At 38.4% G+C, this 27,138-nt stretch overlaps 1 protein-coding gene across 1 annotated transcript in view; it reads right to left on the bottom strand.

The window, feature by feature from the left end:
- The window catches only part of Pappa (pappalysin 1), a 230,363-nt gene that overhangs the window by 138,769 nt on the left and 64,456 nt on the right, over positions 1–27,138 (bottom strand). Inside the window, 3 exon segments of the mRNA NM_001401319.1 lie at positions 10,071–10,569; positions 18,220–18,341; positions 25,341–25,533. Coding sequence (NP_001388248.1) covers positions 10,071–10,569; positions 18,220–18,341; positions 25,341–25,533 — 814 coding nt within the window.

Below are 27,138 nucleotides of genomic sequence, written 5' to 3'. Positions count from 1 at the left end.
TGACTCTTAGAGCCAAGTGAACAAATCCTAGTCAGTGGAATTCCCTTAACAGAGCATTCCCTCTGTTGTATAATCCTTTGTTTATTGGTTCAGTTTTCACACTAATGACACTAAGCTACCAGAAGGCTAGTCTTCAGAGAGCATGATAGACAGTGGTAATTAAGTAACTGTTGAATTAATAAAAGATTGATTTACACAAGTGACCCAATTGACTCACTTTAGGAAAATGAAAACTGAGGTTCTGAAAAGTCTTTTGATCCTTTAGTGTCCTCTTCATTCTATGAGTTTCATTTAATGCAATGTGATATACTAAAGACAACCTTACTTATGGATCTTGGATCTCTTTTTGGTGTGCCACAGAAGATAGATTCTCATTTACTTATCTTTTTTATATCTGGCCTTGTATGTTCAGGACAGAGGAAAAGGAGTAAATACTACCTACCCCATACCACTGATGAAACATATATCTACAATACACTACTGTTGTCTGAGATAGCATTTAAAGCCTTGAAAGAAGTGTTGGCGCTCGGATCTGATTTACACCTAATCTAGAATCCAGATTTGAGGTCCATTGCTTTATTTATTCTTACAGAGTTGGATTAGAATGGCCTAATGCCTATGGGAAATCAACCAAAGTCCCAACAAGCTGTCTGATGCAGAAATGATCTTCATAGCTGTCTACCTGCTCCTTCCTTTAAAGATGGGAGTTTTGAGTACACAGATCAAGACCCAACAACCCCGATACATAGAAAAAGCAGTACTAGAATACTGTTACTAGAGTCCAGCTTCCTAATTGTGGGCTAGCACATAATGTTGCACCATCTCCCTATCTTTCTCAAACTACAGTGCACTTCACAATTTCTCTTTTTCCAATCCAACATTGAATTACAACAATTGTACTATTTGGGATGTTGTGTGTTGTGAGGTCATGCCAGTCTCTGCTTTCTTAACTCTTCCAGAGTTGGACTAGATGTATTTAATGCCACTGCAAACTCAAGGAAAGTCTCAACCAGCTGTTGGACCCATAAATGGCCTTCTCAGGCATTTCTCTGTATACAGAGTCAGATATTACCCACTATGCTTAGGTTGACCTAAGAATAATGGTACGTATTCTAGAATTAGAGAAAGAGCTCTTACTCATCATAGGGACCTTGCTGGGCAACACCTCTGAGCACTGGTAAAATCCTGCTTGGTAAATGTGGGAGAGTGCTAGACCAAATCCTGCATGTCAGCAGTGGGTTACTGGAAACCTTGTTGTTCACACATTTTCTGTGCTTCCTTTATCCTCCTCCTCTTCATTTACTTAAATGTTGAAAGCGTGTTTATCCTCACTCAGTTTTTTTCTTATTCTGTTGCTTTTGGAATCAAGACTACCTATTTTTATCCAGTTTCTCCATTCATCAAGATACTGTTTTGTACTTTATCAGCCATCACAGCAGTGCTTACAGTCTGTGGTTTTGCCAGGTACAGCTCTTGGGAGTCAGGGCCAGGCAAATAGATAGACACTGCAGTTAGAACTCTATTAATTCTAGAAACTTGAATTAAAGGCTATCTCTCTAAGCATCCAAATAATTCTTCATCTGAAAATCAGATGTGCTAGCACCTAGACTTTATCAGTAGACTTATAAAAAGTACTAGGTTTTCTGTGAGGTGCTTATTACATGGTGGCAGTAATGTCAGCATTGATACCAAGAAATGCTGCTGTTGACACTACTACATATGAGAGTGGTTATCACAATGACTAAATTTAGGTTCTACTGAAGGCGGCAAGCAGATTGGCTCTAGTTACCTATTTTATCTTCAGAACATGGCCTGGTTCCCAGCACAAAGAGTGCAATAAAGAACTTTTTGATAAATATATCAACCCATAAAGAATGACTCAGAGTAACCACTTTGTGAATACTCATTCCCTCTTGACACCCTATTTTACCTTGATCCTAACTCTACTGAATGAAGTGAGGGAAGGTTGACATTAGAATCGCTGTTTAATAAAGGGAATGATGGAGATCGGAAGAGATGAAAGATGAATGCTATCTTAAAGATATTAATGTAGATTTCTCAGAACGAGAAATGAGAATATCCAGGAAATATTTGAAAAGATGTTCAACCAAGAATAAGATATGTCATTGAGAAGGTGTTAAATAGACCAAGAGGGCAAAGAAAAACCCCTTTCAATGTATCGAAGAGTAAGCACAGACAGCATGGAATTGCAAGGCTGGTTAAATTCAGAGAATAGCTTGTATCATGAAGCTGGGAAGCAGAGAAAGTGTGTGTGCTAGGCTTTCTCCTTTTCCCTTCCCATTCCATCTATGCCCCCAGAATACGATGCAGCCCATATTCAGAGTCAGTCTTCCCCTTCGATTAATTACACTCAGATGCATGTTTTGCTAATGTTTTAGATATTTCACAATCCAATCAATTTAGCAACCAGGATCAACTAATAAGAAATATAAGTTTCCATCTCAACAAAAAGAGGATGCGTGTTTAAAACATCAAATCCTCACAATTCACCCATCACAGAAGAGACTTTCTTTGCTTAAGACATCCCAGGTTGCAGTGTACCAGAGTACACTATTTATGTTATATATATATATATATATATATATATATATATATATATATATATATACACTAACCACTGATGGGACAAAGTAATGGATTGAAATGGAGGAAAGAGTTAATGAGGTGCACAATGATTTCCATTCTCAGAATGCTGTATGTGGTGTCCATTAAAATGGAAAAGGTCTAGAGTTTCTGTGCCAGCAATTCTATTTACCAATATTGACCCTAAACAAATGGTTACATATTTGTGCTTACATGGAAATGTGTACAAGAACACCCACTGCAGCAGATTCCTTAAAGAAAGAACATCAAAAATACAGGCCCTACCATTTCCCTTCGTATATGTAATAAAAAAAAGAAGAAGCAATATAAACTCCAATCTTTATGCCTTCTGACTAAGTAACCTGGGAAACATTTGTTTTGTGGTGATAAGAGAATAGTTTAAGTAAAGAGCAAAGTGATTTCAACTGTAGGAAAATGGGTAGGACTTGAAGAATCACGTTCAGCCAAGTAAGTCAAATTCAGGATGTACTACAGCTCCACTTCTAAAACACAGATAGATGGACAGACAGACATGGAAGACAAAGGAGAGCTATCTGAGGGACAGAAGAAATGAAAGTATGGATCATTAATGGAAAAGAGAGCAATGGATAGAAAAGAGCAGACGAATCATGAATTCCTTTTGTCAAATGTCGAAACTATGCTTAACTATGCACTGCTGACTTGTTATGGAGAGTGATGTAGATATGATAAGGGTTGGGAAAGCAAGAGTGGGGTAATGGGATGAATATGAGCAAATTATAATAATACAGAAACATGGAACTATCATAAGGAACTCATTTTTTGCATAATAATTGAAAACTTCATAATAAAGAAATAGATGTATGAACTAGACAGATGAGTCACAATGCCATTATTTCTATTTCAAGGTTCTACTCTGCTGTGTGGTTGAGCTTGTACACCTATGAGTTTCCCTGTTTGTCTTCATTCATTTGTCCATCCCCTCGTTTCTTTACTCATTCTCACTTGTTTTCATCATTCTTGCTGGACATAGCTTGGTTTCCACCCATGAGCCATGGCAAATTTCAGTGAGCAAAAGTTTCCATCTATTTCAGATCTGTGTAAATGTCACTCTAGTAAGCCATCCTCTCCTTTCAAACCAGGCTAGCATCACTCCTTGGGTTTAACATGATCCTACTGTACTCCTTTTAGCATGGCACTTTTCATGTCTGACTGTGTCCATTCCCATTGTGTTCTCTTTAAACTGGGGAGATGGAGTCACAGATTGATCAAAGCTATGTCTAGTCTAAACACAGTACATGGCACAGAACAGACGATAAGTGAAATGTGTTACTGAAAATGATTATGCTGGATTTTGGCTATTTAGTGGATGAATGAATGGCAAATGAATAAATACAAAAACCAAGTGGATAATTATATAATAGAAAGACCTTCAAATGGGGCTTAGAAAAAAAGTGATGATTCAGCTGAAAAGCCCTAGAAACAGCAGGCAGGAGCCACCTGTGCCTTCAGCTGACCCTGAATTAAGCTAAATGTTGGCTTAAGTTGGCAACACATGTCTGCTTTACCTTGTCATGTGAGTACTTGTTTCTTACTCTCTTTTCAACTGTATTTTAAGAATAAATCAAAGCAAGAACATTTTATTTGTCTCTGGTCATTATTGCATGTTTAGCAACCAGAAAGTACCTGGATTCAAGTGAAAACCATCATAGTGTTGGATGAGAAAATAAACTGACACGTGAACTAATGGTTTCACATGGGTGAACATAGTTTCTGAGTTTTTAGGACTCTAAAGCAAGTGTTTGGGATCTGATATGTAGATTCTGGAGTGAGAGCTACAAGAACATATACCTACACCTTGAAAACACAATTCCATTACTCCAAACTTACACTGAGAATGCCAACGAGGTGAGGTAAAACTGGCAGGTATAAATTTGGGAGCACAACAGTCTGAATATGAGAGAATTGGTAAGTGAATAAAATTCGGTAAACAATTAAGCAAGTTGGGAAATAGAAATGTGTAAGAATGTTATTGTTTTTGCACTTGAAGAGAATAAAAGGAGAGCACTGCTAATAAAAAGAATGAAAATTAATAGTCAACACAGCCACCTACTTAACAAGCTTCAGATCTGATAGCTGTGTAAATTCTATGGTCTCCCTCCCTATGTGGAGTTTCAGGTCATTATTTACAGCCTGGGTATAAGGGAATTGTTATGACTATAAAGGTCATTGATGCTATCTATGTGTAGCCTTTAGTAAGTGTCTGACATGCACTTAGGAAACATCCTGTAAGCTTTAGGGTCTTTGATTCTCTTTGAATTTTATGTTCCTCCCTTTCCTCTACTCCAGATCCAATTTAAAAGAAAAAAAAATGCAATACAGAATTTGAAAAATTTATATTTTAGTTCTAAATTTAGATCTCATTTTTTCAGTTCTTGGAGTCAGTCTTCCATTAGAGCATCATTTACAGAGGTAACACTGTTTCCCATGTAGCTGAGAACTTGGAAAAATTATTACCACCCCACCTTCATATCCAAACACAGAGCAGAGCACCAAATAGGTAGCCAATGAAGATTTGTTGAATGGATTGTTAGATGGATGAAATAGACAGATACAAAGATCAATGAGTGAGCAGCTATTTGCTCTTTCTGGTTTGATTTAACACCACTTTATGCATATATGTACATATGTATGTATCTATCATCTATCTATATACCTATCTATGTATCTATTAATTTATCTGTGTATGTATGTATATACCCATGTAACTATCAATTTATCTGTGAATATATGTATCTATCCGTCTATGTGTTGTGCATTTATGTATCTATGTATCTATGTATCTCTCTATCTATATATCTATCTATGTATGTACATATCTGTGTATCTATGTCTCTATCAATCTATATATTATATATGTATATAGTACATATATATCTATTTATGAGTCTATGTATCTATCTATATATCTATGTATGTGTCTATCAGTTATATATACTTTTCATTTTTGGAGAATTTAAGGACTTTATCAAAGCCAAGGAATCTCACAAAAAAAAATCTGTTCTTTTTACCCCATTCAGGGTCATAGAGAACCAGCTGTGTAATGTGTACTCTCTGATCACAGCTGCAGGCCACTGGACCTAATTGTTGGCTGGTGGCTTCTGCCTTGTAACCCCATATTCTATATATTGTACTTAGAAAGCTGGACACTCAGTGCATTTCTCAAGCTCCTAAACTGTGTCTTCTGATGTGAGAGTGTGTTGAAGAGTGGCTGGGCAAGACAGTTTAGAATTAGATCTCAATTTGAATCTGGCTATGCACTTCCTAGCCATTCAAAGATGGTTCCATCATTTTTAGGTTTGGTTTTCTTACTTGCTTCTTAAGTGAGAAAAGGACACTTAAGCCAAAGCAAAAAATAAAATAAAATAAAAAATAAACGATTGCCATTGGTCACAGATAACCGACTCCAGTAAAGTTTTCTGAGCCAGTTAGAGTCTCATGAAGACTAACTATGCTACGCGATTCCTGTTGAATGTTTTTAGTGTTAAAAAAAAGGTATAAAACTCATTTTTCACCTAAGTTATCTTTTCCACACACAAAATCTTAATGTGCTGGCCCTTCATTTTGTATTGTATAGGGATGAAAACTGAGGCCCAAAAGGTTACAAAATGTGTCTTGGTGTCATGTGTTGAGTTAGTTATTAGCAAAGTTGGTTCTGGCCCTTTAATTCTGCTAGTGTTAGTTCTCATACAATGTAGGTTTTCTTGGTTTTTGTTTTTTCCCAAGAAGATGGAACCATTCCACATTTCTTTCTCGTCCTGGCCAAAAGTAATCCGTCTACCAGAAACTTCCATGGAGTAAGCACAGAAGGCTCTCTCCATCAATGTCACACCTTATGAAACTATCTCTAGCGCAGATAACATAAGGGTAAATATTTTTGTTGAGAGAAAAAAATGGAGACTAAGGTCAAAGGGAATCATGTAATGGGTTGAGTCAGAAGAAAAAGGAACATCCCTCTTCTTTTCTCCCAAACAGTCTTTATATAGAACTTGTATAAAAGCCAATTTTCTTGATACAAAAAAAGAAACCTTAAAAGCAGCAAACTCTCCCTCTCTCTCCCTCTCTAACTCTTACTTTCTCTCTCACACATAATTGTGTGGGGTTTGATACTCAAATTACTGAGAGAGATAACAGAGGAGTTGAAATAGTGGATGGACTTGCGTGATGAATTTTCTTTTCATTTGTCAGTGATTCTGAATACGTTCAATTGAGAAAGCCCGTCCAAACCATTATCCGTCTCCAAGAACTTTTTGGTGACTCTCCAGAAGGCAAACGGGCTGGAAAGATGGCTCAATGGTTAAGAGCGCTCACTGGCCTTTCAGAGGACCCAAGTTTTGTTCTCTGTACCCTTGTGGTAGCGCTCATCTTTCCGTAATTTCTGTTTCTGAGAGAGTCAATGCTTTCCTCCATCCTCTTGTGGTACATATATGTTCACGTGGAAAAAGATACTCATAAAATAAAAATAAATACATTTTTTTAAAAAAAAAGGCAAACAGGAAGGTTAATCAGTACCTTAGTTTGGCACTTAACACATACTAGGGACTGAACAAAGTCTTTTGCTTCAAGTGCCAAAACCTAAAACCAAAATCCTACCAAATGGCATACTGTTGCATGGGTCTAATTGTGAGGTTTTTGGATGTGAGGTGGCATAGGAACTACTGTTTCTATCACAGAGGCCTGGGGATGGCCTCTGCTCAGCCTACAGGTTGAGTTCTTTTATCGAACAGGTCTGTCTGAGTGATTCTTGGCATCCCCAGTTTCCTGTATAGAAGGCTACATAGACGGTCCTCCACTCTTACTTGTAAATTGGAAGAGTAGCTTTAAGAGTGAATAAAAACTTGGCCATTCTTGGGCCAGAGGGCTCACTAAGAGCAGTAGCTCTTAAATTGTAACCAGCAAGAGAATCGCCTGGAAAGGCCATGTGCATGGGATTTCTCATTCAATAGGCTGACCAGGGACGGAGGGAGGCTGATGCAGCAGCTCTACCGCCCATGCCAGGAGACTGCCTAAGAGTAGTAGGTGTGAAATTTTATATTACAATTACATCCAGAGATGTTTACAAGTCCTGATCATTAGAGCTCACTCTTACTATTAAATCAACAAGAAGGCAGGTGAGGGAGACTAAAGGTGAGAAGTCAGCCATTTAAAAGGATCTTAAGGTTTTGAAAGGAGCAACCTAACTCAGGGGCTATAACTTAAGAGCACTATCACTCTCACAGAACTGAGGCATTTATGGATCAGAGAGACTAAGTGAGTCAACCATGGCCACAGAGTGAGTTAAAGATGCAGCAGAGAATAGAATTCAGGATGGCTTTTCTTCAGTTTCATTTCCACCATTCTGCACTTATCAACTCATGTCAGTTCTCAGAGGCTCATAAATCAAGGCAAAAAATGAAAGCCATGTTTAAACTGAGGTTTTTAAGGCATCTATTACTTCTTTCCTCCTGTTATTTTGTAAAGAAGTCTTAAGTGGCTACAAATTTACAGAACTTCACCAGTCCAGACAAGTGAGGGATGGGTGAGACAGGGTTGTGGAATATTTTCACGGAAAGACAATGTACTTAAGTTTTAAGTACATTCTCAAACACAAACCAAGTGTTCTCTCTAAGTTCTTAAACAGATGCTCTTCATCTCTCACTCAATGAATGGGTTAGGTTTTGCCTGAGATGTGCCCATTAATTGCTGGCATTTAAAAGGAAGTGCTGGTAAAGTGTTCGAAAGTGATCCTGTCTCTTAAAAAGATTAAAAATTTCCTTCCAGAATTTGGTTTCCATTAATGATGGGCCTAGTAAATATTTTTGAGTACACAGAGTGGAGATCGTGTCTCATGTCATCTAAGAACTGGAGAGCCACACAAACTTATAGAAGTCATGCAATTCAATATTTTATCAGAGGAGAAATGAGCACTCAAAGACAGTGACGAATTACCTAATACTAGTAAAAAGGTGGACTAGGGCTAAATATGAAGCATCTGTCCCTTCAGCTTCTTTCCATTATTCACAATGTTCCAACCTACATTTCGTGCACATAGGAAGTATTATGTAAGGTTTGTTGATTGACTGCACAGAGTCTTCACTCAAATTAGGCAGTTAAGCTGCCACCATTTTTTACTTAAGACCAAAATAGAAGTTAGAGCAATTCTTTTGATGGAACATAAGTTGGACCAATTGACTTGGGGTTGCATTCCAATCTCCTCACTGTTCTCCAAACAAGTGACCTCATGTCTGAATGCCTCTTTCCCCCTTCTTTGCAAATTGATAATGACTGTAGGGCTGTGGTTGTAGAGTGCATGAAATGAATGAGTGACACTGCCTTTATTATAGCCTTCTGTCTGGTAGACAGGATGCTATGGTTTGGATCTTAAATGTCACTGGAGAATTCATGGATCAAAGCTTCAGTTCCCATTGAAGCCAAATGAAGAGGTGGCAGCCTTTGGGAGGAGATTGGATCATAAAGAAGATTAATTTATCATAAGAAGATTAATTTCTTTGTGGATTCATAAACTTACTAATCTCTAGAGAATGGACCCGACGATAAAATGGAGATCTCGCTGCTTTCAGGACTGTATAAATCAAGCATCTGTGCCCTAATCTATGTTCCATATAATGATGTCCTATCCTGGCTCTAATAATGTTGAGTAGGAAAATGTCCAAGTGACAATGTTTTTTTTCCCCCACAAGAACAGAAAACTGATAAGCACACACAGAAAGATACAACACTAATGACCTCACGACAGGAATTCTTCTTTTCTAAAAGGCACATATCATGAGGATGTAAAGAAAATGGCAGAAAAGTGCATAACAGATAAATGTTAAAGGCAAGCATGGTGAATATCCACCCTATTACCCACAAAAGCATCAGTGGATCCCTACACTGTAAGGTCTTTAATGATCAAAGAAGTTAAGAACTCATTTCTACCTCAGGAAATACAACAAGCAGAAAAATTTTCACGAGGTTGCCTAGTCATGTGCACAAGTCCCCCTGAAGCTGCTGCTACATTACCATTTTCATACAGTGGAGAAACAATCAGAATGCACAAATCTGCTTCAAGTTTATATAAACAGGAATCATTATCAAAGTTCTGCTCTTTCAGAAAAGTAATTTTCATTAGTAATGAAGGACTTATCATTGTTAATCCCAACCACTCTTCCTTGTTTGCTATTGAAAAGACCAAGGTTTAGAGAGATAAATGAATATCACAGGAGAATGTCCTCACCTCTGACCCCTTTGACCCCATCCTTGACCCTTTCCATTATATCAACTCTACCTTATTAGCATGAATCCTACACTCAGCACTGGAATACAATCTATAAAATTAAGCCTGATGGAGATGAACTTTCTCCTATTAGGCCAAGACCTTTTGACTTTCCCCACATTTTCCACATCCCATCCATTTTATCAGCTCCTGAGAGGGAGAATGCACTTACATATCCATGAATCTTCTGTTGAGGTGGAGTAATGAGCCTACGTCATCCAGCAGAGGTGGGTCTCTGAGCACTTTGTATTGCAGGGGTTTACACTGTAGACAGAGTGGGCTGTCTACAGCGGAGGTCAACATGGCTGCATCAATTTCCAGGTGTTCATCCAGAGTATAGATTTGGATGCCATATACCTCCTCACTCACATCTCGGAGTCTGATGGTAAGTGGGATATCACAGAAGACATTTTGAGGACCCAAAGAGATGTTCTTTCCACTAACAGTCAAGAGTTTGATGTCATTGACAGCTCCACTGGAGTCCCAGTCACTGGAGACAAAGGTTACCCAGATGGTCAGAGACTCAGGGACCAAGGGGTAGCGGAATTCCAGCTCGAGGTAGCAGCCTTGTGGCTCAGGGCAGGCTGGAGGGACTGTGTGTGGGTTGACAGCTGAATTTGGACTCCAGGTACGGACACTGGATTTACAGGGCTGTTCAACATCTGGGTGACCTATAGAGAAAAGAAATGAAAATGAGTTCTTGCTACATTCTTGTTTTCATAGTTTCCCACAAACCCAGAGAAAGATATGTCTGATGAGAACTTAGAGATGAAAGAGTATATTTTGGTGTCACCGAAATCTGCTATATGTAAAGTAACCAGTTCATCCCTAACCCTGCAAAACAGATCTCAGATGAGTCACCCAACATTTGAAGTGAAGTGTCTACCTCCTAAGAAAATAGTCAAACTTTCCTTCTTAAGTTTCCATTGAGAGACTTTGATGTTCTATATAGAAAGAATAAAAGAGATATTCTTCTGAACACCTTTTATGTCCCATGAGTTTGCTTAATTCGTGAATAGATTCATTTTCTAAATGACGTAATTAAGGTTCAGAAACATAGAATTAATTAAACCAAAGTTTATACAATGAAGTCCCTGCTATATGCAGGAATCATTAAAATTAGAGTCCCAGTAGTATCATTGACACTGGTACAACTTGCTTAGACTTAAGAGAAACACCAGAAAATAACTAGCAGACAAGGGGAGCAAAGATGGGATACATGTTTTAGACAGAGATCCTGGGAGGAGAATAAACTGTGAATGACAGAGCTACAAGTCAAATTTGGGGTTATTTTATCTGTACTCCTCCATCTCCCTACATGAGATCATTCCATACCACTGAACTTCTCTGAGTTATGTCCACTTTCACTCAAGGACAGGGGAGTGAGAAAAGAAAAAATTGATGTTGCTACTTTTCCTTAGGGAAAAAAAAGATGCTTCATCTTTACTGATAACAGTCTGAAGCAATTTCTAAATTCTTTACTGATGAGGTCACATACAGAGAACCCTTTTTGTTGTGCTGCTGAGAAAATTAATCATAACTTAAGAAAGTCCAGTGACAGTCAGAGATCATTGGTGAGGACAAGATAGGATAATTTCAAGTTGTATTAGTAATCATATTATTTGTTCCTTCAGTATTACTGGATAGTAATGTCTGTTTAGGGAATAAGTATGTTGGATACTTTTAAGTAAAGAGGAAGAAAAACAACCTTAGTCTTACAATACTTTGTTTTAATGTTACAATGCAACAGTACTCATCATAACATAGGCATAAAAATACAGTTGTGTGTGTGTGTGTGTGTGTGTGTGTGTGTGTGTGTGGCTGTTATTACAGTGGAGGTTTTTAACACCCTCTACATTCTTACCCTTTCTCATAGAGGGAGAATCAACATGCTACAAACTGTGACAAATAGAAGAAAATTAGAGAACAAATGGAGGCACGGAAAATACACAAAAACATTTTCATAAATAACACAGCAGACCGAGAAGATAAAATCACAATTACAAGATTTCTTGATTACATTCATCCTCTACTAATAGAAAATGCTTTCTCAAAGTAACTCTTGGTTAAAGGAAAAAGCAGAATGATTCTTCAGCTAACTGAAGTCTTCCTATCTACTTTGCAGTCCACTATTTCTGACTCTCAACTTTGGCTTGTGAGAACACAGGGATCTCTTATTAATCTAGTATTTATCACCAAAAACAACAGTTTACATGATATTAAGAACATCCTCTAATTACTAATTAACTATAAAGATCATATTCAAAATCTTATAAGACTGAATATTTCTGTCCCTATTTCACAGTTCTATTTTATTCAATGCTGAGAACCTTTGATCAGTACAGTATCTGGTCTGTATAGATTACCCACAGTATAGTATATATTTGATCAGTATTTGTTCAACAACTAACAATTATCTCTTGCGAATATGATATTTATAAAAAGAAGACAGCAATTTAGAGCCTGATGTCCAGTGGTTGGTGCCAGGTGAACATTCCATCCCTTTCATGTGCTTTCCCTGGAATTGGCAAGGGATAAAGTGATCTGTCTCCCATCCTTGGAGAAAATGACTATCAGTTGGGGAAGCCACAGGAGAACAAAGATGACAAATCTGTTTGATTTATCATTCCTTTCTGTTTTCTTGTTAGTCAGCAAAGGGACTGAATGCTTTCCAAAGGATAAGGTAAGTCTGAATATTATGCTCAAATAGACACATAGGAGTAACAATTTTAGCAAGGACTCTATTTGTATGGTCATTACAGACAGATTCTTAGATATAAAAAGAACCATAGCTTTCACAAAACCTATTTGTAATACTACCACGTTTCTTACACTTACTGGCCTTTTCGTGTAGGCAATGCACCAATCATATTACATGCCTCAGCTCTCTGTATTAGGAGAGCAAGTAAACTCATTTTAAGGAAGAGCAAAAAAAGCATCAGATAGCTGAGCAAAGCTCTTCTAGTTAGTAGAAGACATGGATACTGTCGATCTAAACAATGTGTTAGGCTTTAAAGCAATTAGAGCTGAGCTAAAATCCTGACTATTCTGCTTAGGCTATGATACCGACTCCAATGCTACCTACTTCATAAGATGGTTTTAAAATGCAAATGAAATGGGGTCTTTAATACATGCTCACAATTATATTAGTACCATCGTGAGAAGAAATGAGGGTCTAGGAAAGAAAGTCTTTCGGGGAGGAAGCATTTCAAATATAGATAATGGGTGAGAAAGAAGGCAAGTTAAGACTTATAGTTTCAAAAAAGAAAGTAGTAAAGGCTGCCAGTGGGTTAAACAAAACATCAGGAAGTGTTCTGTATGACCCATTAAAGGACCTGAAATTTACACTTAGATAGATGAAGAGCTCATGGTAAATTTTAAACAAAAGAGGGACAAAACACTTGTCTTTTTAAAGAAAACACTGTTTAGAGAAATAGATGCGATCTATTCACCAATCATTTATCTTTTTCTATCCATCCTTCCATCTGTCCATCCATCCATTATCCCATCCATCCATTTTTCTGTCCCTCTGTCCCAATAATCTTTCTCTTTCCATCTATCCACCCACCCACCCATGCTACTACCCATTCATCATATGTATATCTATATATTAAAATAATAATTTCAGAGTCCTGAGTACATTTTCTGTATTAGTCTAGTTCCTGGGGAGAAAGGTTTCAATTGTGCTCTCTGTGTTCATAGATCTTCTATTCCAGTCATGTCAGTAAGGACATCCTTATGCTAATGTAGAGCACACATCTATGGTTTGGTCAAAAAGCTCATCAGAGACCATGAGTTAAATTCCTTAATGAGGGTCAGAAATGAACACATTTGTGAAATTGATTAGATATATGGTTGTAAGACCCAGAGAAAAAGAAACAGAGTGAGAGAAAAGAAGGAGGGAAGGAGATGAGGAAGTGATGAAGAGTACAAGAATAGAAAAAAAGAGGGAAGATGTGAAAAAAAAACAGTACAAAGTCCTGTTAGTTCGTTATCATTACATATCCTTTCACATATATGATGACTACATTAAAAAAAACTTATTTTTATATAAGCGGTCCATCAGGAAGAAGGTCACAGACATGTACAGAAGTATACACACTTCTGCTGTTCCAAGTGTAAATTTATGAAAATCTATATAGAGATCCATTGTATGTCTAAGTGAATGTTCACTGTAGCTGTTGATATGAACACAGACATGGTGGTGCCAAAGTTCTTTTTGAAGATAGAAGCTTCAGCACACCTGAAACATTTTATGGAGAATAATGGAGCAAGCATTCATACATACAGGAAAGAAGGAAGACAGGTGGCACCACATGCCAATGTCTCACGCAAAACCCAACACTTGCATACGTGATGCTACATGGGATTTCCATTAATCAAACTCAGCCATCTTGTTTTTGGCTTATAAATGTAGCATGGTAAATACTTTTAAAAATACATACCTGTGAAATATAGATTTTTCTCTAAACATACAATTGTAACAGTTTTCTGTGCACAGAAGTGTTTCTCTCTTTTTTTTTTTTCTTTCTTTTCGGAGCTGGAGACCGAACCCAGGGCCTTGTGCTTGCTAGAAAAGCGCTCTACCACTGAGCAAAATCCCCAACCCCTGAAGTGTTTCTTTTGTTTGTTATTTTTTCCAACTGTGGAGTAAAGTTAATTGAATGTAGTGCATAGCCAACAGATATTTAAAAACAAAACTCTTAGGTCATATTAATATGGAGTTAAGAAAGGGCCTTATAGTTAAGTTGTTCATTCTGTAAGTAAGACACCATCTTAGGAGAACTTTAAGAACTTCAAAGGCACAGAGTAGTTGGCAGTGACAGGGTGAGAAACACCACTTTTAATTCTGCCCTGTACTTTCTTTTCTCAACCTTACAGATATGTCTGGCCTTGCTCATGAATTTGGGAGTTTTCTGTTAGTTTAGGAAGTCCCAAAATGTAAACACACAAAGATAAATAGGTTGGAAATGAGTTGTGAAATAAAGTTTAGAGTTTGGCCCACGGAAAAGTTTATTTCTTCAAGAATAGTAAAGGAGTCTGAGCCAAATGGATCACAGTATGTGTAATAAGATGCCCTAAGATTGGAGCGGTGCCTTTTCCTGGCAAGAACATAGTAAGTGCATACAGGAGGTTGTAGGTAGTCCTTAGCAGCTGGAATCAGCTCAGACATTCAGGGGCCCCCACACTTGCACTAGATTATCAACTGCACACTACCCTTTAAGAGAGTCAGAACAAGCCAGGAGCAGACTTCACTGACTAGCACATTTGGTTTGAATGAAAGTGTGTAGTGACATCTGGAAATTATGTTACTCAAACAAGTGGCAGAGTGACTGAGATGATTTTAGCCAAGGGGAATACTTACCGATTCTACCTCCCACATATCTCGCAACTCTGATTTTTCTCCCTTATCACTGCCTCAGCCATTATCCTGGCATTAACTCAGACATCATCTTTGATTGCCTGAATTCTAGTAACAAGCAAAAGCTGCCCCCTTTCCTTCAGGACCTTTATCCTTGAAGTTATTCAGCATAGAGCATTTATAGAGTCTTTAGAACCCGCACGTCTTACCATTCCACATACTCTAAGTGGGCATGTAAACACCTCTTGACAGTAAGTCCTAAACAAATTTACTTTAAAAGAATTTGGCTATATACATATAATGGAGTTACATATTAAAGGCCAAAGCACAATTGCATACTGATGATATGAATATGCTTGTCTGATTGTACATAAAGTTGTAAATCTTGACAATATTTACTATTACAAGATGTAGAGTATCTTCAATGACTTTGCAGAATTGATTGATATTTTAATCTTATAATTAGCATTGCTGAGAATACTGCACTGCACAAAATATTATGTTGAACTGGCAGAAGTATGTTTAGGGCCATTTCAAAAATTACTGGAAATTCTGTTTTAAGTCAGAGCCAAGGCTCATTTAATTTTTTACAAATGAAATTTAAATCAACGATGCCAACATCATAAAAAATAAATTTTATAACAAAATACAACCCTGATTATCAACTTAGTGCATGCCGAGACATGATAATAGGGAAATATTAAAGTCTTTGCTTTCTTTAATTACATTGCTAATTTTATATATAAGCAAAACCACTTTGAGTGAATAATTAAAACATTGAAGTCCATAACATCCAATAGTCTTCAATCTGAGGTGTTTTAAGGAAATATCCATCAGCATTAATGGTGCAAGGGCATGAACTGTAAAAAGTATAGCTGTGTTCAGTGAGGCTGCCCAATACAACTCAGGATTGTGTTGCCTGAGGAGATTTGAATTCATTAAATGTTTTTGAATTAAGTTTTGTGGCTGACAAGCTCTAAAATTTTTTATTTTGTAAAATATTATGCCACCATACATAAGGTTCAACCTACAATTTATGACCTTCTCTGACGTAAGCTAATGGCATCTTCTCCTTGTTTGCAGTGGTAATTCACCCACCTTATGTGGGCACTAGCTACCTCACCTGTTCAGGACCTGTTTCTCTCACCGTGCTGTTCATGCTGTGAATCCATATAAATGCACACAGCCTTATGAGGAGCTTTTGTTTTAGGTGGACTATATTTACTCATAGACATGCAGTAGTATGCCTATGAATGGGAGCACTGTAAAGCTACAATATGTATAGTATGTATTCCATTATCTGTCAGAGGGCTAACAACATTTCATGCTCCATAGGCCTGGAAAGCCTCATTGTGTTTTCAGAAGAGAATGGAAAAGAAGCAGTAAACGATGCCATCGTAACCTTATGAATAATTTTGACTTTGAGGACACTCTAGACCACAACCTTGGAAACTTCCCCTCTTTAAATATTAAAATTATTTCAGTGCTCCAAAGTGTTTGGGGACATCGGGAAACATAATTCTGTAGTCCTGGATGAAACTTCCTTTCTACTAGGTCTTTAGCCCTCTACTTTGATCAGTGTGGTCACTGCCCATCTGCTTATCTCACTCCTGCAGGAGAGCCATCATGCTCTTGCCTATGTACCTAAGACTGTGCCCACACATACTTCCCATGGCAGATACAGAGGGAGACAGGTATACTCTATACCAGTATGCAAATCGTTCTCCACTGTCAGCGAAGTATAGTTTCTACTGAGTGGGTTCTATTTGGGTAGGGAAAGTGTGTCTGTAGATTCATAAATAGCTTTCTAAAGAAGTGTGGCATGCCACAGTGAAGAAGATCACTGAGGAGTTTCCTTTATGAAGGACTGGAGCACAGCGACCACATGTATCCCTTCCAAGCCTGTCAGTTTATAAGACTGAATTAAGGGCTTCTCCCAGGCATTCCTCTCTCTTGCTTAATATTGCAGATAAATTATTTAGAATTCCCACGTCCAAATCTCATTTTTATTTTAAGCTATTTTAGAAAATAAGGCACAGGACTGTCATTTTTCAACTTCACTTCCCTTTCTGATCCTTTTCCTTTGCTTTAGTCTATCTTTGGCTTTTCCTTTTCAACTCTCTTTCTAAAAATATAAAGGGCAGAGAAAGAGTTCTCACTGATGCTCTGCAAGGTGGTGGGTTCTACTTTCTCTGATAACCTGATGTCGTGTTGTCTTACCTAATGACTATGGATAATGTTATCTGACCTGTCCTGGACCTTTGTGGCACTCTGTTGGGACAAAGTCAATGTGCAAATGTCCCAAGGCAGGGGAAGGGAAATGTTTTATGTAAAGGAAGTCATGGTTCTCTGCCAGTCTGGCTTCAAGGGCTAATTGACAAAGTGTAACATTCAAGACACGGCAGAAGTTGTTGTCTTTGCTTCTGTAGGAAATGGGAGTCTTTTTTTCTATACTAAATGATGATGCTATGCATAAACTCAGTCATTGACTTCTTGGGACTCCTGAGAATTCCATCTATATGTGGCAGGATCGGATAATAGGTGAAGATTAGAATAGTGGCCAGAGAAAAAAAGGGCACATGGGAAAATTAAAGAGTTGTGACACATACAAGAATGAGTCATGTGACCTTTGTCATAACTAAGGAAGAATCAAAGATCATTGATGATTTAAAGTCCCCCGATACATGTGTTAACTGCAATGTTACCTGTCTGTACCCACAGGGGACTAGAGTCTCTAAGTTGTATGAACATTTCCATACATCATATATGAACTTTATTTAATATTTTGGTGATTTGATTTCATGAGATGTAACAGGAGAATAGTATACATAAAATAGTACATATGCTAAAATATACTCGTTAAATTAATAAGTGCATGAATAACTTTAAAGATTGTTAAAAAGAATAACATTAAAGTTGTTTTCTGTATACCACATGTGTCAAAAAGCATCTGACTTACCTTCTGCTTCCCGAGGACTCCAGTGTCCCGATGGTCCACAGGGCATGGGGGAGGAAGCATTGAAAGCATATTGCACCAGGATTCTCCCTTCTAGGCAAAGGTCACATGCTGATCCCAATTCTCTAGGAGGCCAAGGAAAGAGTGGAAATACACTGACTTAGAACAACTGACTGAGCAGATGATGGGACTGTGGCAATAGCATTAGGGCAGAGGACACATTCTGTCTTTATTGCCTTTTCTTCATGCACAAGCCATGACTAGGGAAATGACTCTAATAATCTCTTCTATTGCCCAGGAATTTTGTTTGTTTTTGTTTTTGCTTTTTTTTTAATTGGCACCTGTTCTGATGTTCCATGCAGTCCTCTGATATCAAGTAGCACAGAACCAACTGGCCAGAAAAACCCAACACCTACAATAATTTTAATTGTACATGACATAAAAAGCTTCACTGAGAATCTTTTGTGTGATCAGAAGAGCATATTTGCCTTATTTTGTCCTCAGGAAAGACTTCTTTAAGAATATTTTCCAGGTAGCCACCATGTTCAAGGCCTCAGTCTGCATCATAGGCACTAAACATGAAGAAGGTGTGGTTCCTTCGTCAGAAAATGAGTGGGCTGGATGAGATGATGCCTAAGAAATCTTCCAGCCCTGACATTCTGGGGATGAGTGACTCACTCACAATTTAATAATCAAAAACACTTTATTTACTATGCCATCTAACTCATTTTAACAGCTTTCCAGGGGGTGAGCCAGTCTCTCAATGGGACCAGTCCCAAAAATGGAATATTATGGTGGCTTCCCCAATGCTCTAGTATATCTGGATTCAATCTCCCTTTGGCTACAACTGTGTCTGAGTTCCTACTGGTTCTCCAAATTTGGCATCTGTAGGAGGCAGTTGTGGAGAAGCTAGAGGAATGACTCTTCCATATTCTCAGGGACCAAAATATCTGCAGATCTGAGTGGCATCTGCTGAGACTCTCGGCAATAGAATTTCTAAATGATATTAAGGGCTCAACCGACCAAGTGTTTCTCAAAATACAACAGCCCCAGGGATTCCTCTTCACTCACTCCTAGAGGAATCTGTGTGATTTGGTGACCTGAGAGGACAGAATGACACATCCAGATTTTAAGTTGTAGGATTTACCATAACAAGGAAACTGTGATTTTAGGGTTATGGTCTAAGGACATATACATGTGACCTTTATAGTGTGCTAGCATTCCCAGGCAGGGGGCAGAGAATCATTAAAAACCCCATTCTCAGTAGGCTGTGTTCCTGCTTAAACATTTTGAGTGTTTCCAACCTCTAATGAATCTAACTGTCCTCATTATGCTAGCCTTGTCTCTTTCTACCACATTGGGTCATAATACCCCTCATTTGCTGCTTTTGCCTGGCTGATGTTTCTCATCCTGCTAGGTTCACCTTAATTATATTTTCATGTATTAATATGTTTATGTATAAATGTGTTTCTTTCATAAATTGTGGAGCACCTGAGAACAAGATTCATAACCTAGGCCTTTTTTCTGTCTTAGTGGTTAGCACACAACACAAGTGTTCTCTAGTATGTGCAGTTGAACGTATGGATGAATAAATGGAGTTAGTGAGTGAATATTAGTCATATAGACACATATAATAGTCATGGCTAAATTAAGCTAAATCTTCAAACAGCAAAGTGTGTGCCCTCTCACCCCAGTGGATGAAAATGTGAAAAGACACATCAAGCAAGCACATTTTCACTTGGTGGAAGAATAAGACATTAAACATTCCATGGTTAATCTAAATAGAATAATCGGCAGTTATTCTATAATATCTAAAATTAAGCAATTTTATAGAAAACACATTTACTATAAAATTATGCAGAATAGTCTTAGTCACATTTAACCTATATATTGTTATCTTGGTGCTATTTGGGTAGGCTTCAGTAACAGAACAAAATTGTCAGTAATTTGTGAATTGATTTTGGAAGATATGGTATCTTATTTATACAAATATGCTTACAGTAAAGGGAACAAGGAAAGTAGAGAAGAAGGGAGAAAGAGAATTGGGAGAATTTTAAGCATCTTAATGAGGACAGAGGTCCCTTACAATGTCCATGCACAGCAGCTCTGAGTCACAGGACTGATAATAAAAAGTGACATCATGAATGCTCTGGGATGGATTCAAGAACTGGGCTGACCTACACAGCTACTGACTTTCTCTCTTTCCCACAGGCATACCTTGTACTTCACTGATCTCATAACAAGAGTGGTTCTCAAGCAGTACTGTGACAAGGGAAACACCACTGAGCTGGCAGAAAATGTGATGGGTGGTATCATGTACATCCAGGGAATGCTGGCATCCAATACATGCATGGCATGCTTGTGTCCATGACTCACTCTGGCATTTATTTGATTTTCATGGACACCTGCACACACACACACACACACACACACACACACACACACACACACACACAATCATATACCTGGAGAATGTTCATGTTGGGGGAGTTCATCTTTCTGACACAAAGCTCTGAGTCAGAAGCTCAAAGCTTTAGATATATGCTATTGAATGATAAGCCTAGCAGCGACAAGTGGCTATTTAAATTTAAACTAATTAATATAAAACAATTTTTTTAAAAATTCTGAACCTTGGTTAAATCAGTCATAATTTCAAGTACTTCATGGGCACTATTTGGTGTATGTGGCTACTGTGTTAGAGAATGGCTGCTATCTTTGTGAAAGTGAAAGAGAAACATTCCCATGAACAAATAAAGTCCTTCTGAACTGTGCTTCAAAAAGCCACCCTAGACAAAAAGGAGTTAGCTTCTCTTCTTTCCACCTAGATTGGTACTAGTATGTCTCAGTTTTGTAGAAAAAATAATTCCTCATTATTATGTGTTAGGAGACATGGAGAAAAAATTCTGCCTGAGAAAGGCCAAGCGTCTTTGACTTAAAGATCAGAAAACTGAAGCTAAATGGACAGAGAGATTGAAGCATCTGCAAAGAATTTAGACCATGGTCCCATAGTTCCTAGTCCACTATGCTTTGCAGTATATGATAGCCAATTGTTCCAATACTAAAACCAGCTAGTCAACACATTTGCAAGACCAGGGGTGGCCTTGAATTATTTATTCAGTTGCCCCTGTGTGAGGACACAGGCTGTGGGGGAATCAGAATATGTTTTCTTAAGGGAAACCCTTGTATTCTCCTAGACCACAGATGTGAGAACAGCAGGAGGACATGAACATGGCCAGGGGCGCGATGCTGGCATTGATGGATGGTGTGGAAAACACCCAAGGTTTTGCAAGGGAAGGGGATTTTCAAGTAACCAAACAGTTCTGGAAAATCTCACACAAGGTAGAAGCTAACATTCCATGAGTGTAGAATGTGTGCTTGGTATATTATAGATGTCATTTGTTGAATTCTCCGTATAGCACAATGTGCGCAAGTTAGCACCTTTTTATGGAGGAGGACTCATAGAATTAGAAAAGTCAGATGTCTTGCCTAAAGTCTCATCTACTGGGAGCGATGAAGCCAAGGGAGGTGGTGGCAGAGTGTGCATGTGACCAGACATCAAAGCTTATGTGCCTCGTACTAAATCAATTTGCACTGCTATAAACTCCCTGCGTATGGGAGCAAGATGCACAAAGGATGCAGTACCATTCCTTCACGGCAATTTATTAATAATTGTGGACGAACTTCCTTTAGATTGTGGTCTGCATAGCTGCTAGCCTTAATTACATGTTTCAAAAATGTCAGTTTGAATTTAGCATGTGATAACTCCATTATTAATATTACCCTGAACAGAATAGCTATTGTATATGCCTCAAGTCCTTACTGACTATAGGTTATTAAAAACATATTGATTAAAGCCAAGTACTATGTAATAGAGACATATCTCATAACACAACAATTAACCCTCTAAGAGGTTTCCAACAATCAGATGGATTTTATTTAATGGACAATAGCTGCTTTATGAAATATAAATTGAATACACACACAGGAAGCTTCATTTACAAAACTTCCACTTTTAAGTAGAATCAAGGCCAAAGCATGACCAAAAGTCTGAAACTTCTCATCACTTCGGAGAAAATAAATAAATCTACAGGCTGCTGCTAAGCTTGCTCCAAAGTGTCACGTGAGCATTCCCAAACCCAGCTCCAAGCTCTGCAAGGGCAGCTGGGGCCAGGAAGAGGGAGTTCCTACAGAGAGCCAGGGGAGTTCACTTCCTTCCTACCAGAGCAAACTCTGCCCTGGATGCAAAAGGAAGGTTCTAGATTCAGAGATTGATAATCTGTAGACATTTAGAGACCCATTTTGATATAGTATCACTGTATAATGTGTTTTTAACTTTTGAAACTTACTTTAAACACACAGATCTTAATTTTGGGTATTTTGAAGTATTAAATAATGTTTACACAGAGGTTTATAATAATTAAAGAAGAATAATGAAGGAACCTATCATCTTTCATACCTAACTATCATTTTCTGTCTGTATGATGAAAGCATTTACAATCTACCATTTTATCCATTTTAAAATATACAAAGCAGTATTGTTCATTATAATGTCAGCTGTGGGCAATAGAGCATGAAAGTGTCTTTCTGCAATCTAATTGGAATTATACCCTTTGACCAACATCTTCACTTCTCACGTTCACCTAGATCCGCCCTCCTCCACTGAACATCATTCTCTCCACACTCAAGGATTCAACCTTATAACATTCCACATATAAGGGTGATCAGGTATATTTGTCTTTCTGAGATAAGCATATTTCGATAAACATAATTACCGCCAGACTCGAGTCTGTGTGTTAAGTGACCGGTTTCTCTGTAGCCTTTTAAAGGTTGACTAATATTTCACAGTATACATAGGCTTGTTTAAAAAACCTCTTCACCTGATGGATGATATTCAGGTTGTTTCTGTTTCTTAGATATGCGAGTGATGCTATACAGAGTGTGTGGGTCTGGGTGCCCCTTCAATTAATTAATTCTGATCTCTTCCTTTTCCATTTTTTGTGTGTCTTGTGCCTGTGTCTGCACACGAGTATAGATGTGTGCTATACCCAAGTGAACACCTGTATTGAGGGCTGGAGACTGATGTCAGAAGCCGTCCTCCATTGCTCTTCCATTTATTCATCAAGCTGGGTTTCTCAGTCAAACCAAGATTTACTGCTTTGGCTACTCTTGCTAGCCAGTTTGCTCCAGAATCCCCTGTTTCCCACACTCATAGGCCAGGCTCTCCAAGGATTTACTGTGGTTTGGGGATCTGATCAGGTCCATGTGCTTCAGTGTAAATGTTTAACCACTGAACTACCTCTCCAGCCTCTAACTTAATTTCTTTTGAATATGTATGCATCAATGAAAGGTCTGGATCATACAGTCCCAGGTTAGTTATCTGAGGTGCATGCACATTAGTTTCCACTGATTAAATTTACATTCCCAAACAGTGTACAAGATTCCCCTTCCTCAAAAGCCTTGCCATTTTTTTTAACTGTCTCTTTTTGGGAATAGCCATTTTAAGAATGTGAGGTGAATCATTTCAGTTATAAGTTGCAGTTTCCCAGCTAACTAGTGAGAGTGAACATTTAAACATGTGCCTGTTAGCTATTTACCTCTGAAAAAAATCTCGGGTAAGATCTCGGGCTTATTTTTCCTTACAAAAATACACATATGCACAACTCATAAAGGAGAACTTTTTGCCACCATTTGTGAGCGAAGTTAATACCTTCTTCACACTCTAGTATGGAACAACCCATTCAAGGCACAAAGGATTCATAGACAGGGCATTCTGAAATTCTGAGGGCTACCTTCAGCACTTTCTATGAGCTTTTGGCCAAATTTCTCAGACTCTTTCAGCTTCACTGCTCTCCTTATCTGACATGTGAGAAAAATTGTTATTCTTATACTGGGTTAATGGGAATATTAAATAAGACTCTGCACAAGAAGCATTCAGATCAGAATCTGTCACACGGTAAGCATTTGACAGACAGCTGCAAGTTCAGCAGACAGAAACAAAAACAACTACGTGGTTATTATCTCCACCCTCACCAATGCTATATCCTTATTGCTGGATGCACATCCCAAGACGAGCTAAGGTTTGGCTTGAGAGATTACCTGAATAACAGAAATATTCTGAAATAGTTGTAAACTGTATTCATGAATATTAATTCTTATTTTTGCTGTGGTAGGGTTGGATTCTTGGCCTCATACATGCTAAGAAAGTCTTGCCATTGAACTTCATGCCTAGCTATGAAGCTTTATCTGGTTCCCTCAAAGCCTGAGCTTTTTAGAAATCTATAGTGGAAGAATTCATAAGAAGGCATTGAATTTAGGTCTCCTACTGACCACCAGAAGACATCATTAGGCCCATTTTTTTTTCAGGAAAAGATAGTTAAAAACAATCTTGCATTTGCATGACAAGTAACAGACCAGGGAGCAGATCTGTGGTGTCTTATACCTGATTAACCTCTGGTTTTCTCAAAATATTCTAAATATAAACTTTATAGTGATATATGACAATACATTTTTGCAAACTGAATAGTACACATGCTTCTATTTATAGATAATATGAAAGGGTTTTTTTTTTATTAATCAGAGGCAATTTCAAGTCCTGTGTAAATGGAGACAAGACCAGAAAATATTTCTTGTAATAGAAATTTCCAAATATTTTGGACTTGGACAAATTTTGGTGAGTGTGTTTTGATGCATAATTCTCTCATTATGTAGCCCTGGCTGGCCTACAACTCACTAGGCATACTAGGCTAGCTGTGAAGTTACAGAGATCTGCCTACTTCTAACTCCCAAGTTCTGGGATTAAAGACAAGTACCACAAGATTAGAGTGTATTAGATTTTCATTTCTCACCAACCCTAGTTTCCAAACCTCTATAAGAAAGTTAATTTCACCTCCTATTCATGAAGAAGCATGCATCATTACTGGATCATTTCTGTTAACAATGTTCTTATATTATCTGTCCTAAGCTTATCAATGTGCCCTTGGGTACCAGTCACTGCTGAGTAGGGGGGTGTCTATTCAACAATAAAAAGAAGCACAGAAAAATCTCTTCCAAGTCCACCCTCCTTCTGAGTCTTTGCCTACTTCCCAGGAGGAGAGAGAGATCAACACACGCCAGGGCACACTCACCTTTCAAAGAAGTGGCCATCGATGGGTGGGAACCACTCTAGCATCACAGAGTCGGTTGTGTGGCCCACAATCTGGGGTGCAAGAGCTACAGGTGCTGGCTTTCTGGAGGGCTGCCAGCTCTGGTATACGAGGTCCAGGTAACAGTGCATTCTGGAGACTTGATTGGGCGTGAAAGAGTCTGTACAGTCGTCATCTGTAAGAGTCAGAAAGAGAAAAAAAAGTAAAGAGAACGATAAGCTTCAAGCTGCACAGGCAGGCATGCGAAAGAAGGATGACGTCTCCATGCAGCTAGAGAGCCAGCACCCAAGTCTGTCCTTGCCAGCTCAGGGCAGCCTCTTCTAGTGCTTAGAAGTTAATGGTCTGTGAACAAATTAGTGCAGTCATCACTCCTGGAGACAGGTGAGAGGAAACAGGAGGGAAGGGAGAGTGGGCAGAATGGGAAAAGTAAGCCTGGATCGTAGGAGAGACCTACTAAGAGGTTATGTCTAAGGACAAAGGCAAAACAGGCTGCTTTCCACTGAGCCCATATTCTCTGGCCCCAAGTCAGCACTGCCTCCACCCCTCATTCACTTTCTTTCATTCATTTCTTCATTCATTCACTTTTCACCCACTTACTTATTCACCCCTTTATGTGCTCATTAGTTTCCTTTGGTATGCCTTCACATTCATTCATTCATTCATTCATTCATTCATTCGTGCATTAATGAATTCTACTTTTCCCTAATGCAAAGATACTCTTCTTGAAACAAATCCATTAAATGTCTAATTAATGCTCAGTGCTATAAACCAGGATTGTGGAAAGATGGGTCTTAAAATGTTCCTGCCCTTAAAGAGATAGGAACACATCGAATGAACAAGGACTGTTTTATGCTTACTAATGTGATGTAGATTACCACTGAAGTGATAGTAATGGCATGTAGGGGAAGAGGACCAACTAAAAAGGCACCAAAGGTGGATGTTTATCTGAGATCAGTTAGATCACCTGGTTGAGGTCGAGAAAGAAAGTGACTCTATAAAATAATGGTAACTACACAGCTAGAGGTATGTAAAATTCAGGTCCTGCCATAGTTAAGAAATGAATATACACCCCAGGCTCTCTATGCTACCTTAGTTGCATTTCTATTGCTGTGATTAAGATCATGTCCGAAAGCAACTTGGGGAAGAAAGGGTTTTCTGGATTCACACTTCCGTGCCACAGTCTGTCTTAGGGGAAAGTCAGGGCAGGAATTCAAGGCTAGAACCTGGAGGCAATATTTGAATCAGAAGCTATGGAGCAATGCTGCTTAGTGCCTTGCTCCTAATGGTTTGCTCAGTCTGTTTTCTTAGACAGCACTGGACCAGCTGCTTATTAGTGGCACTACCTACAGTGAGCTGAGTCCTTCTACATCAATCATTAATAAAATGCCTACAGGCCAATATGATGAGAGGCATTTTTTTTAAACTGTGGCTTCTTCTTCTTTAATGACCCTGGCTAGGGTCAAGTTGATGATAAACTAACCAGTCCAGATGGGAAGAAGAGCAAAGACAACTCCTTGCAGTCTCTACATGTCTCTCAGACACATGCTTAACATGTGGTAAGTATGAGTCAGGCATGTGATGACAAGCTTTGGACAATTACCCTTTATCTCCCAACACATGCTATTTTTTGGAGTGGATATTATCATTTTCTCCTCCTTATGGAGTTAGGAACTAAGGCTATGTTCAGGCAAGCCATTTTTTCTATGTCATGGAGTTAAGCATATCTGGGGTTTGAAATAAAGCTGTGCTCCTAGCCAATGCCATAACCGCCCCCCCACCC

Source organism: Rattus norvegicus, chromosome 5 (genome assembly GCF_021556685.1).
Source record: "Rattus norvegicus strain SHRSP/BbbUtx chromosome 5, alternate assembly SHRSP_T2T, whole genome shotgun sequence".
Lineage (NCBI taxonomy): Eukaryota > Metazoa > Chordata > Mammalia > Rodentia > Muridae > Rattus > Rattus norvegicus.
This window is presented reverse-complemented; position numbering and strand designations above follow the sequence as displayed.